This window comes from Mercenaria mercenaria, chromosome 5 (genome assembly GCF_021730395.1).
Source record: "Mercenaria mercenaria strain notata chromosome 5, MADL_Memer_1, whole genome shotgun sequence".
NCBI classification, from domain to species: domain Eukaryota; kingdom Metazoa; phylum Mollusca; class Bivalvia; order Venerida; family Veneridae; genus Mercenaria; species Mercenaria mercenaria.
The window spans coordinates 78,877,512-78,891,427 of NC_069365.1; the positions used below are offsets into that span (position 1 = coordinate 78,877,512).

The 13,916-nt window shown below is 35.8% G+C and overlaps 1 protein-coding gene across 5 annotated transcripts in view; it reads left to right on the top strand.

Annotated features, from left to right (window-relative positions):
- The window catches only part of LOC123557713 (P protein-like), a 44,156-nt gene that overhangs the window by 16,641 nt on the left and 13,599 nt on the right, over positions 1–13,916 (top strand). For all 5 annotated transcript variants that reach the window (XM_053544081.1, XM_053544083.1, XM_053544084.1 and 2 more), the window contains exons 6-12: positions 5,441–5,556; positions 7,446–7,537; positions 7,752–7,926; positions 9,413–9,484; positions 10,346–10,468; positions 11,597–11,721; positions 12,926–13,064. In XM_053544081.1, coding sequence (XP_053400056.1) covers positions 5,441–5,556; positions 7,446–7,537; positions 7,752–7,926; positions 9,413–9,484; positions 10,346–10,468; positions 11,597–11,721; positions 12,926–13,064 — 842 coding nt within the window. The remainder of the gene's footprint in view (positions 1–5,440; positions 5,557–7,445; positions 7,538–7,751; positions 7,927–9,412; positions 9,485–10,345; positions 10,469–11,596; positions 11,722–12,925; positions 13,065–13,916) is intronic.

The window sequence follows — 13,916 nt, forward strand, 5'->3', positions numbered from 1 at the left end:
TTTTGGTAAGCACCCCTTTTAACAGTTAATAGTATTGTCCAAATTGAAAGATGGACAAGTTCATTATAGAAATTTAGCAGGGTAAGGGTTAGTGGAGCCATAATGACCATCAGCAAATTACGATTAATACACCTGTCAGGCTGAAAGTAACAAATCTGAAGACATGGGTTTCATTTAGAATTAGAACCATGCTCCTAAACATGCTATTGCTTTCATATTTGTAATCAAATATTTTGGGAAAGGGCTAATTCTGTAGGTTGGTAGGTGGAGGGGAAACAATATTTTATTTTCGACCTTGACTTAAGCTTCAATACAAAACATTAAATACAATATACTTTGTTATAATGTAAATCGGTGCATCATTTTAAAGCTTCAGCAGTTTCAGTCCTTTTCCTCATATACTTGTACCCTACTGTACACACCTTATGTGCTTTTTAAGAATAATTTCGGTAAAACTTTTTGGTGTAAAGTTTATTAGATTTTATTATTGTTGATAAATCATTAACTCTGGTTTTATTAGTTGCAGTTTTGAAAGATATTAGATATTAAATGTATCCTCACATGACTTAAAATGTCTTATGATCATTTTGTTTACATGTATTGATAAACTCTAGAAAATATTTGCTAATGTCATGATAATGATCAATTTTATGTCAGAAATGTTTGTTAATTTTTTACCCAGCAAAATTTTCCCAAAATTATTACAGTGCTTTTATTTTGGAATGTTGCTTTTAGGTTCATATATATATATATTCAGAAAAGTTTGTAAACGTGCAACTACAAAGACAGTTAAAATTGCAATGAAACAAAAAGTTTTTGTCTGAAATTGCTGTAATTTTTTTCGAAGTCATTTAACTTGACTACTAGAGTGGAACCAGTGTTCGGTGTAATTTCCAGTGTTCCTTGTAAATCTTGCATATTGGCAATTTTCTCTATATTTTTTAATTTAATCAAATTATTTCTTTCACAGTTAGTTGGAATAACAATCATCTGAACAAAACTGATAACTAAAATGACCTTTAAGCTATATGTCTGTTGATTGAAGAATTCAGTTTTATGGTCTTTCGCATTGCTTAAAAAATGGTGCAGACACTAGAAATATCATGTGATGATGGGTCTGAATTTATCTGATGTATGACGTCAGTTTAAGATATATTATTTATTTAATGCAAGTTATACACCGAAAATGGCTTCAGCTCACTTCCTATATAACCAATTATCTTATTTTCATAATGTTGAGCTTTTTTTTTGTCACTAAGCAACAGATTTACATGTTCCTAAAAAGTCTGCTTCCCGAGAATATGCAATTCATTTCTATGCGACCTAGAAAGGGGATATATTATGTGATCACCTGCAGCAGGAGGTTGGGCCCACTAAAGTTGTCTGCTGTGATGTTCACAAAACTTGGTTACAATGTTTATAGACATAATATCTTGTCCAAGTTCTATAATCAGCTGGATTGTTGCAGAGGCTCTGGAGTTATGGCCCTTTAGTTACTAAAAATTTTGAAAAATGAGTGTCTGCTCTCTGAGCAGTTATTTCCCAATTTCCGCCAAAATTAAAAATGTTTGTGGATATAATATCTCAGTCAAGTTTGATAACCAGCTTTATCCCCTAAGTTTGTCTGGAGTTTTGGCCAGTGAATTACTCAAAATTGCGGAAGTTGCCATTGCCTGTTTTCTAACTTGAACAACTCTTATCGAATGAATTTGATATGCAGCCCATTACTCTGAGTCAGTCTTGAGTTATGGCCCTTGAATTACTTAAATTTGTGAAAAGTGACATTGTCCGCTTAATACTGTAAAATCATTTAATTTCGTGGACATGAAATTTCATGGTTTTGATCAAAATGGCAGTTTCATGGGGATATGAATTCGTGGATTTCAACTTTTGAACATAAAATGAATGGGAATTTTACTTGTTCATTGGGATCAAATTTCATGGATTGACTCAACCACGAAATCCACGAAAATTAATCCCCCACGAATACTAATGATTTCACAGTTACTCAAGCAATTCTTATCCAGTGTCCACCAGGCTTAGTCAGAATGTTCATGGGAATATTATCTTGGCCAGATTCAATAACCAGCTGGATAGTTGCTCTGGAGTTATGGCCATTGATTTAGTTGAAATTTAGCAAATTAAGAACAAGCCTGCTCAGCAGGTAGAGTTTTTTGAAACGTCAAAAGTAATTTGCTCTGATATATTGTGACATTTAGCCACTCTTGTTTTAAATTGTACAAAGCTGTCTAAAGGGACAGTAATGAATAAAAATCTCAAAAGAATGCTCTTGTTAATTATGCCAAGCACTGGTTCCACCACACTAGAAATAATTAGAAAATTAAGAAGCTTATTCTGATAACACATACTTTTCCTGGTCTTTTTATACACCCGCCATAAAATTGGGGGTGGGGGGGGGGCATATACCCTTACAGAAGAAAAAGGCCTGCTGCGTACTCTTGCTGTGTACATACAGCGTATATGATGCGTACATGATGTGTACTGAAATCAAGGGCTTTAAATAGTACGCAGGATATACACCGCACATACACCGATAGTACGTTTGTAGTACACTTTTGACATGCAAATGAGCTTTGCCGCGTACTACTTGCTGCGTACATGCTGTGGACTACATAGTACACAGGATGTACACTGGAGGAATTTAGTATGCGGGAAATAGTACGCAGCATGTACACGGCACATACACTTTTCACATGCAAATGAGCCTATGGTGTACTACCCCTGCGGCGTACATGCTGTGTACTCCTGGCCCGAGTCCTGCAGCGTACATGCTGTGTACTCCTGCTGCATACATGCTGTGTACTCTTGTGGTGAAACTGCTGTGATAATGTAAATTCCTTACCCCACCAACTTTCGTATGCAAATGCTGATCATTTGGACAGAAAAAAACACAAAAAAGATAAGTGACATGCATCAATAAGTATTTACCCTTACCAAAATAATGTAGATTGATGCTATCAAATAAATTAGTATGCTTTTCTTCATCCACTTTTCAATGAAATAAATCAATTTTTGTAGCATGTAATTTGGTAAACATTTGAAGAAAATGGCGTAACTGCATCAAGGGGAAACAACTTTAATGCAACTAAATATAAGTGTTATGATTTATTATAGACAATGTGTGCATAGTATGTATTTATTTTGATTAAAATCCATCTGAGAACAATCTAGGACTGGAATTATATAAGCATTTATACACTTTTAGGTCCGTAAAAAGTAGCGTACCAAAAAATTTTGGACTGATTTTTTCCAATGGGGCGAGCACAATTAGCCAAAAACGTTCTGAAAATATACGAGCGGCAAATCCGATGAACAACTTTTTAATTTGGTGAGGCCTTAATGAGTTAACATAATGAGCATTAAAGCCTTTATAAAACATGATAGAATGGTGTTTTGCTTAAGAGTATTCAAATAACAGTGAGAGCTATTAATTCTCATTCGCGCGCTGTTGAGGCATTATCTTGGTAATTATTTCATGCATTACATTTATGTATTACAAAATGTAATGCAACGAAGTTCAAATAAGGCTTGTCAATTATCCAAGTTAGAAAGCTCCAGGATTAATTCAAAATGAAAAAGAATATATTTTTACACTGCATGCAAGGTGCAGCTCAGAAATCACTAAGATGTAAGCTTCACAAATGAACATTGCAAATAGTTTGGCAAATTTTCATTGTTCAGAATACCGGTAATATGAACTATTCTATGCTATTAAGATAAAAGTTACTCGGAAATCAAGTTCTTGCTTCCAAAAAAAAAAAAATATATACAAATCCTTCCTGCATGAAGTGTACTTCAGACTTTTACCTAAAAAAATTCAAAGTATAAGCACCAAAAGAAAATGAACAAGTCCCTCCCGCATATATGAAGTTTACTTCAGACTTTAACTTATAAAAAAAAAAACTAAGTATAAATGCTAAAAGAAATTGTACAAGTCTTTCCCACGTATATGAAGTGTACTGCACAAATTTCAATGTATCTGCGGTGTACATGCAGTGTACTATTTTCTTGTACAAGTCCCTGCTGCGTACATGCAGTGTACTCCTTAAATTTTCAGAGTCTGTGCTGCGTACTTGAAGTGTACTAGTGACCTTCTGCGTACATGCTGTGTACTCCTCGAAATAGTACGTGGCATGTACACGGCATGCGGTGTATGTAAAATGTACTCCTCTGGCGTACTACTGTTTTCGCGGCATATACACAGCAAATACGTAGCATGTACGCCACAGAGGCTTGCTTCTGTAAGGGTAGTGTTATCCCTGTCCTTGTGTGTGTTCGGGAAAGGGTGGTGTTCGTGTCCAGGCCATAACTTTGACATGCATGGTCCGATTTCAGAATAATTTGACACAAGTGATAAGCATGGATAGAAAATATGTCATGCACAAAACCATTTTACTAGCTCAAAGGTCAAGGTCACAGTCCTTGGTTGAACGTAGCCAATTTTCACTACATAAGTGGTCTTCGTGTCCGGGCCATAACTTTGACAATCATAGTCCGATTTCAGAATAATTTGATACAAATGATAAGCATGGCTAGACAATGTGTCATGTGCAAAACCATTTCACTAGCTCAAAGGTCAAGGTCACAGTCCTTGGTTGAACTTAGCCAATTTTCACTACATATATACTGATAATGTGGTCTTTGTGTCCGGTCCATAACTTTGACATGCATATTTCGATTTCAAAATAATTTGACACAAATGATAAGCATGGATAGACGATATGTAGTGCACAAAACCGTTTCACTAGCGCAAAGGTCAAGGTCACAGTCCTTGGTTGAACTTAGCCAATTTTCACTACATATACAGATTACTAAATTTTCTGGTTTTCCTACAATATTTTTTTTTTGGTAAATAGATAGGGCCAAGGTTTTAGTTTGTGAGCAGTACCATGCCTGTGACCTTTCTCATGTTGCGGGGGGCATCCGTGTCTGTGACACATTTCTAGTTCAACATTCACTTTTTATTGGCAAGCCTGCTGGATGTGAGCTTAACATATATGTTTCAATGGATGTTCCATGTATGTACAAAGGTTAGTTATTGCACATGGTGCCCATCGAATATTGTCTGGAGTACCACTTTGGTTTGGGTTAGGGGGTGGGGGTCAAGATTATGCTAGATCTTGTGTGTGCCAAATCTTCATACCTTTACATGTATTGAGCAATTGTTTTGGTTTTTTAGGCACAAGTTTTTGCTTCAATAAGACAGACTGTCTCAAATGATAAGATATAAGAAACATTTTGAGGTCAAAGGTTGTATGAAATCTTGTTTATGCAGTAACTGGGACATGCAACGAGCAGTAACTTAATAAACTGGCAGAAATGTTCGAGGCAGTGTTTAAGCATTGTTGCTCTTTTTGCAGTCTTCACTTGGATATGGAACATTATTGCTTGAACCATATTTTATTATACTCATTTCTAGATGTGCCAGGTGGTATAAAAGGAGAAAAAGTTGTGCTGACATTGCAGGGACCATTTGAAGAAATAACTAACACAAGTTCAAGTAATCTTCTGGAAGTCCGTATTGGAAATTCTTCAGTGAGTCATAGTTAACTACATAGTGCCTCATAAGCTAAAATCGCAACATTGTCTTTAAAAAGTTTTTTATGCCCCCAAAGGGAGGCATATTAGTTTTCAACTGTCCATCCGTTTGTTCGTCACAACATTAACTTTTTTGCATGAAGGAACTTTACTCGCAAACAACTGCACCCAGGACCTTCAAACTTCACATGCTGATAGTACTTATTGAGTACACGACCCCTACTGACTTTGGGGTCACCAGGTCAAAGGTCAAGGTCACGGGCCAATGTTAACTTTTTGCATGAAGGCACTTTACTCACGAACCACTGCACCTAGGACCTTCAAACTTCACATGCTGATAGTACTTATTGAGTACACGACCTCTATTGACTTTGGGGTCACCAGGTCAAAGGTCAAGGTCACCAGGTCAAAGATCAAGGCGCTGCGGGGGCATTTGTCACAGTTAGTGACAGCTCATGTTTAGAAATTGCAGTTCTTCTAATTAAAGTCTTGAAACATTTTTTCACAGATTTATGCAAAGTAATACCGTATTTTCCCGAATTAAGGCCCCCCCTCTAATTAACACCCCCACCCATTTTTGGGGGAAAAAAGTCAACAAGAACGGGGAAAAAATCACCTACCTCATTTTTATAAGTCCATGTAATAAGTAATTTACAGTACTAAAGTCCAACGTATTAAAAATTAAACACACTTTTAAACAGTCTATGTACGGTAAGTCCAAAACATTTGTACTAAGTACGGTACGTATCCAATCATCAAACAGAAAATTAAACGGTAAATACAAGCAGCGTGTCAAACCATTGACATTGTGTATTGCGCTATTAGCTACCCGCATGTACTAACGAAAATGTTATCGGAGTACACAGCTGTTTGGGTCATGACGTAATGTGTAGTGTCGCGAGCGTGTCAAAATACACGAGGTATCGATACCGTATTTAAATGCATAAAAGACACACTGCATTAAATTGGATGCCAAATAATTAAGTTTTTGGGGGATTAAACAACACAGAAACACTTTACAGCTAATTTGAACGATGTTTTTAAGTTTTGTAAAAATTTTCATTTTTTATTTTTTTACCTCAAATAAACGCCCCCTCTTTGGAAAATGTAACACCCCCGGGGGCGTTAATACGGGAAAATACGGTAGGTTATATAAAATCTGATCATACGTTTACCCAGATATTACATATCAGTTACCACTTACATTCAATGGAAGCAGTATGGGGGCATGCACTTCTATAAAAGTAGTCGTGTTGGATTTGAAGGATAAAAATTTTAAAGTTAACTTGAGTGATTTAGTTGCTTCCTGCCATAACTTCTGTGTTACAGTTTTGTATATCTATGTAATAGTTGTCACTAAAAATATCTACTAAAGAAAGTTGCCCTGGTGTTCAGCAACAACATCACTTAACAACACCTTGTAACAGTAAATGCCACAGCCACAGTTAGCGACAATTAGCGACACCTCTGAGCTTCAAATTCCTCTCTTAAACTAAAGTCTAAATTAATAACACCTCCGAGCTGCAAATACCTCTCTTCAACTAAAACAGTTAGAGACACGTCTGAGCTACAAAGTCTTCTCTTCAACTTCATCCTTATTTAACAACACCTGCGTGCTGCAAGTACCTGTCTTTAACTACAACCTCAGTTAACAACAGCTCCACAACAACCTCAAGACCTCCTAAAAAAAAATGTCTTTTTTCAGAAACATTGTCTGCACAACAAACTATAGGTCTTTCCTGCTGTGTTGTAATACAAGAGCAGTTACCACTCGGCTTGAACTGATATTTTCTTTTACATTAAAATGGAAAATCAACTTTGCAATGCAATAGCTTCCCAGTGTTCACTGTGTAAATGTTAAGGTGTAAATTTAACATAATTTTCAGGTCGTGAATCTAAATGTAATTATGGATGACTTGCGGACACATTCTATAAATACTGTCCTCAAAGATCTGGATCTTTCTGCATTTGGAAATGTGTAAGTAACCCTGAAATTTCATAAATTGTAATATTTTTGTGCCTTATTTCACTCTTTGGTGGAACAGGCAAATTTGTGTTAATGTGTTTTGTTTTAATGAGCCAGTCCTTTGTTTCAAAAATACAGTTTATTATTATTTATATAATTATTATATAACTTGCTTGAGTTAAGATATAGCCATGGCAAGTTAAACTGGAAATAACTTTTTTTCCAGCCATTCATTAGACATAACTTTGAAGTATACTCCCAGTGATTCTGTTGTTGGCACTGCGTTGGCAGACTTGTGTGTTCCGATGGAATATAGCTACACGTTTACAGCAGATACAAAACGTGAAGAAGTCTGTGCTCTCATTGTGCTCATACTGGTGTACGGACTGATTATATTTGATGTAAGTTACACTCCTGTTTGATCGCTGCAAGACTAAGCAATTCCTCTTTGTTTTATATGTCCGTGAAATGGGACGTATTATGAGAACACCTATGGAGGGCAGGCAGGATGTTTCCATAAAAGTTGTCCATTCTATAAACTTGAGCAGTTCCTATCAAATGTTCACCACTCTTATTTCCAGTAATGTTCACCACACTTGTTTCCAGTAGCTCTTGAATAATGGCTCTTGGATTACTCAAATTTGCAAAAATTGAGAAGTGTCTGCACAGTAACTTGAAAAGTTCTTATCCACTATTTACCAAACTTGGTCAGAATGTTTATGGGCATTATATAAATCAGCCAAGCTAGATAACTAGCCAGCTAAATCCTAGTAGCTCAGGAGTCATAGCCCTTTAAATACTATAAATACTGCAAAAGTTGACAATGCTCAATTACTAAAGTATTTTTTCATAGAACTAATCCAGATTTTTACAGAAAATATCTCTATCAAATTTTGAACAAGTTGTGTAATAAGCCAGATTTGATTAGTTTCTCCATAGTTGTTGTCCTTAAATGTATCAAAATTGCAAAAATTGATATTGTCCCCTCAATTACTACTATACTGTTCTTCAGTCAAAACACACAATGTGTATATCTCTATAAAACTTAGTATCTACAGAGCTGTGGCCCTTGAGTTAGTTAAAGTTACGAAAATTAATTGTGTCAGTTCTATAAGTAGAGTATTTTAGTTTCAGAATCATTTTGCTGAGACAGTCATATATAGGCCAGTTTGGCACTCTTGTTTATTTAAGCTCAATATCAACTGCAAAAGTAATCCGTGTCAGAAAAATGGTACTGATTAAGAATAAGAATGGTTAACTGAGATAATTACCTAGTATGAAACTAGTTTTGAAGAAGTGGATTATCAGTAAACAAGGCAAAATTTAATATACATATGTATGTAGTTATCTTGTTTTGCCAGGGCATATTTAGAAAGGAACCTGGTAGCTATCATTAGCACCACTATATGACTGATAGTTTATTTTATTATATTACACCTTATATAAATGTCAGTTTGTAGTATATGCTATATGGCTGGTCTATATGTAACCAATGTTCACTGGACTATAAGTCAAGGTTTTAAAAATGAAACTGTGAAAACTAATGTCTTATGTCATGTAATGAAACACTTACTGAATTAACCTTGGGAAGTAGTCAAAACTATTGATCAGGAAGTTGTTCTTTAAGTGTATAATATGTGACTGATAGTAGATCTGTTTAACAAGAGTTACTTACCTTTATTTGGTTATCATAATTATGTTTCAATCTGAAATTTATTTCTTCTGATCCTTGTATCACAACAGCTCAATTTAAAAAAGGAACTGTTTATCAGAGTTGTTCTTTGTTTATTAGAACAGGTCTTCAAATAAATATTTAAAAGAAAGATAATTGCTGAAAACTTTTAGACAAATAGAAGAGAAATCTACACATTACTTTCTGTTTTACAGCTTGTACACAGAACCGTTGCTGCAATACTTGGATCACTGGCTACTGTTGCTGTCATGTCAGCTTTTGGTTTGGTAAGTTTTACTGTTTATACTGTTAAAAACCTTTCATATCACTCACTGTTATTTGCCACCATTTGTTTGTTTGATTTGAATTTAATAGAATCTAGAAGATGGTAGACTACAAGTATTGTCTTGTGTCAAATTGCGATGAAGAGCACTCTCCTACCCCAGTGGTAATGGGATGTCTTGTGCTACCTTCTTAGTAATTTAGTCGGCTTAATTTGCAGCTAAATGGTGGCATAATATTGAATATTGTGAAATCAAATTACATTGTAGGGGCCTCCGTGGCCGAGTGGTTAAGTTCGCTGACTTCAAATCACTTGCCCCTCATTGATGTTGGTTCGAGCCTCACTCGGAGCATTGAATCCTTCATGTGAGGAAGCCATCCAGCTGGCTTACGGAAGGTCGGTGGTTCTACCCAGGTGCCTGCTTGTGATGAAATAATGCACGAAGGGGCACCTGGGGTCTTCCTCCATCATCAAAGCTTGAAAATCGCCATATGACCTTTAATTGTGTCAGTGCGATGTTAACCCCCCACCCCCCACCAAACAAAAAAAAAAAATTACATTGTTTGAAAAATAGTGTTCAAAAACTATATTTTGCAAAAGTGTTTTAACCTTTAGCCTGCTGGTGGCAAGTGATTCTGCCTTTGCGAACAGTGCAAACCATGATCAGTCTGCACATCCGTGCAGGCGGATCATGGTCTGCATTGTTCGCTATTCAGTCAGTAAATTTTCAGTGAACACCCCTTTGAATAATAAGTGGTATTGCCCAAATTGAATGATGGACCAGTTCATTTTAGAAATTTAGCAGGCTAAAGCTTAATCAAGAAAGCATGTTGTGATAGCATTGTACATTGTATCTGTATTTCAGCGTCCAAGCTTGGAGAAGATAATGACCTGGCTAGATGTAGAGACCCTGTCCTTGCTGTTTGGAATGATGATTATTGTTGCTATCTTCTCTGAAACTGGATTCTTTGATTATTGTGCTCTAATGGTGAGTAATTTCGTATAAAGCCTATGCGAAAAATGACCTAGTCTGCGATATTAAGGCTGGGGTTTGTCGCATGTGCATACTTCATTGCCTCCAATCATGAAAGCAAAACTTGTTTAAAATAAAACTGAAAAACATATTTCAAAAGTCATGGTATTGTCTTCATTATTTCATGCTTTGTATATGACGATTCCAGATAACCTTTTGAACTGTACCAGATCAGTATTTAAGTGTTCAAATCAATGTTTTTAGCAAAGCAAATTATTTTCTTAATTACCGGTACTGTGAAAAAGTATACCATATACTCTTTTATTAATGCTAATTTTTAGCAGATATAAACTATAAATCTAACTTCTAACAAGTGAAGTTTTACAGTTATAGCATGTCCTCACTCCTCAGTGCTGGTATTCATTTATGACCATGATTGCTTATGGCTGGTAGATAACCCCAGTTGTTTTTGAGGTCAGTAGATCAAACGTCAAGGTCTCGGCATCAAACTTCATTGGATGATTGCCTGTGTTCATTACAGGACACCTATTGTTTTTGGATCAGTAGGTCAAAGGTCAAGGTCACGGTGACCTTTAGACTTTAAATGATTTCAGATCAATAACTGAAGAACGCTTAGACCTACAGAGGTCAAACTTCATAGGATGATTGCCTGTGATTAGTGAATGGTCCATGATGTTTTTGGTATCAATAGGTCAAAGGTCAAGTTCACAGTAACCCTGAGACAGAAAATGGTTTCTGATCAATAACTGAAGAATGCTTTAGCCTAAAGACATCAAACCTCATAATATGTGGTCAGTAGATGACCTGTAATATTTTTGGGGTCAGTATGTCAAAGTTCAAGGTCTCGGTGACTTTATGACTGAAAACTAATTCCGCTTAATAACTGAAGAAAGCTTTGGCCTACAGTCATCAACCATCATACAATGGTTGCCTGAGGTCAGTAAATAGCCCCTACTGTTTTTGCAGTCAGTTGGTAAAAGAACAAAGGTCTTAGTGATAGGCCATCATAGGGGGCATGCATGTTTACAAACACATCTTGTTTGTTATTGAAAATATGGGGAAGGTAGCATATATTAGGGAATGTATGGTACCTTTTCTATTTAACCTATTTAATTGTTTCAGGCATACAAGCTAGCAAAAGGTCAGGTATGGCCACTGATCACATTGCTTTGTGCATTCAGTGCAGTGGTGTCAGCATTCCTTGATAATGTTACAACAATATTGTTGCTTACTCCTGTCACCATCAGGTAAGACATTTCTTGATAATGTTACAACAATACTGTTGCTTACTCCTGTCACCATCAGGTAAGACATTCCTTGATAATGTTACAACAATATTATTGCTTACTCCTGTCACCATCAGGTAAGACATTCCTTGATAATGTTACAACAGTATTGATACTCATTCCTGTCACCATCAGGTAAGACATTCCTTGATAATGTTACAATATTGATACTCACTCCTGTCACCATCAGGTAAGACATTCCTTGATAATGTTACAACAGTATTGATACTCACTCCTGTTACCATCAGGTAAGACATTCCTTGATAATGTTACAGCAATACTGATATTCACTCCTGTCACCATCAGGTAAGACGTTCCTTGATAATGTTACAACAATACTGATACTCACTCCTGTCACCATCAGGTAAGGTCTTACCTTGATAATGTTACAACAATATTGATACTCACTCCTGTCACCATCAGGTAAGGTCTTACCTTGATAATGTTACAACAATACTGATACTCACTCCTGTCATGTCACAACAATACTGATACTCACTCCTGTCACCATCAGGTAAGACATTCCTTAATGAAGTATATGTTGGAGATAATGATCTGCCTTAACCAGAAAAGGGAAAGCTAACTGAAATTTTTAAAGGTTTAAAAATTTTATTAATCAGAATTTGCCCTGATGGCATGTAAAAATTACCTACCTCACATTCATAAATATTGTAATTATACAATTGTGAACTGAAAAAAAACTGACATTGTTGCTTTATGCAGGTAAGATTTAAACCATACATGCACCCCTCTAGTATATAATTAATTGCACTAAATTCCTGCTCAATTAACTGGAAAGAGCTGATCTACAGCTCACAAGGTTGTGAGTTCTATCCACAGACAAGGGTATTTAGTCTTTGACAATTTGATAAATTTTAAAGATATTGTGTCTGAAGTTATTTCTTCCCCTACTTTTGACTCATGTGGAGAAATTAACAGTATGTTACTTAAAGAGAACAGGTTAGTACTGGTTTAGAATCCAAGAACACTGTTTAGGTTAATTGCCTGCCATATCATAACTGAAATACTATTTAAAAGGTTTTTGGTAAAGATTAATGTCAAGATTTGCAATCAACATATTATTAGGCTTGATACTTTCAAGGAAGATTCCTCTATTAATAGCTTAATTTCTTGATAAATTACTTTTAGTTTTACCTGTTTATAGGTTGTGTGAAGTGCTCAATTTGGACCCAAAAAAGATTCTGATTGCGGAAGTGTTATTTTCCAACATTGGAGGAACAGCAACAGGCATCGGAGACCCACCAAATGTGATCATTATCTCACATAAGGATGTAAAGGCTAATGTAAGTCTTACCACAGTTGGCAAATAGTTATAAATCTTAAGTTTAATATTTATCAAAAAGTTGAAGTCATCCAAATATTCAGCAAATTGATATTTATTGGTTTATTAGCCTGATGTATTTACTGGGAGATAAAGAATATCTTTAATCCTTACCCTGCTAAATTTCTATAATAAACTTGTCCATCTTTCAATTTGGACAGTACCATTAGCTGTTTAAAAGATACCCAAAAAGACACTGACTGAATAGCGAACAGTGCAGATCTTGATTAGACTGCAAAGGCAGAATCAGTTCTATCCAGGATGATAAGGGTTAATGGTGTGAATCAGTAACTGGACATAATATTGTAATGTCTCTGTTTGCAAAGTTTTTCTCACTCTTGTGAAAGTAGATATTGACATCTTCCTTCTCACTTTTCACTATGGATGAATATATTGACATCCTCTTACTCATTATGTCTCCCACCACATAGTGGTGTGGGAGACATATTGATTTACTCCAGTCTGTGTATGTGTGTCTGTCTGTCTGTCTGTCACAAAGCTTGTCCACACTCTAAGTCAAACATTTCTTATCCAATCTTCACCAAACTTGAACAAAATGTGTTTGACCATAAGACCTCGGCCAAGTTCGATAACTAGCCAAATCCACCCAGGCACTTTTGAATTATGGCCCTTGAATTACTGATTGAGTCCACTCATCAAGGCCATCGAGAGAAACTAGACATTTTTCAATGGGGGCAATTGTGGGAGACATGCGCTTTTCTCAAAAGCATCTCTAGTTTTATCCCAATTTGTTTTGCAATGGATTCAGGTATTGACAAATTTTTGTGCCAGGTTTGACTTGTACCTAATATTA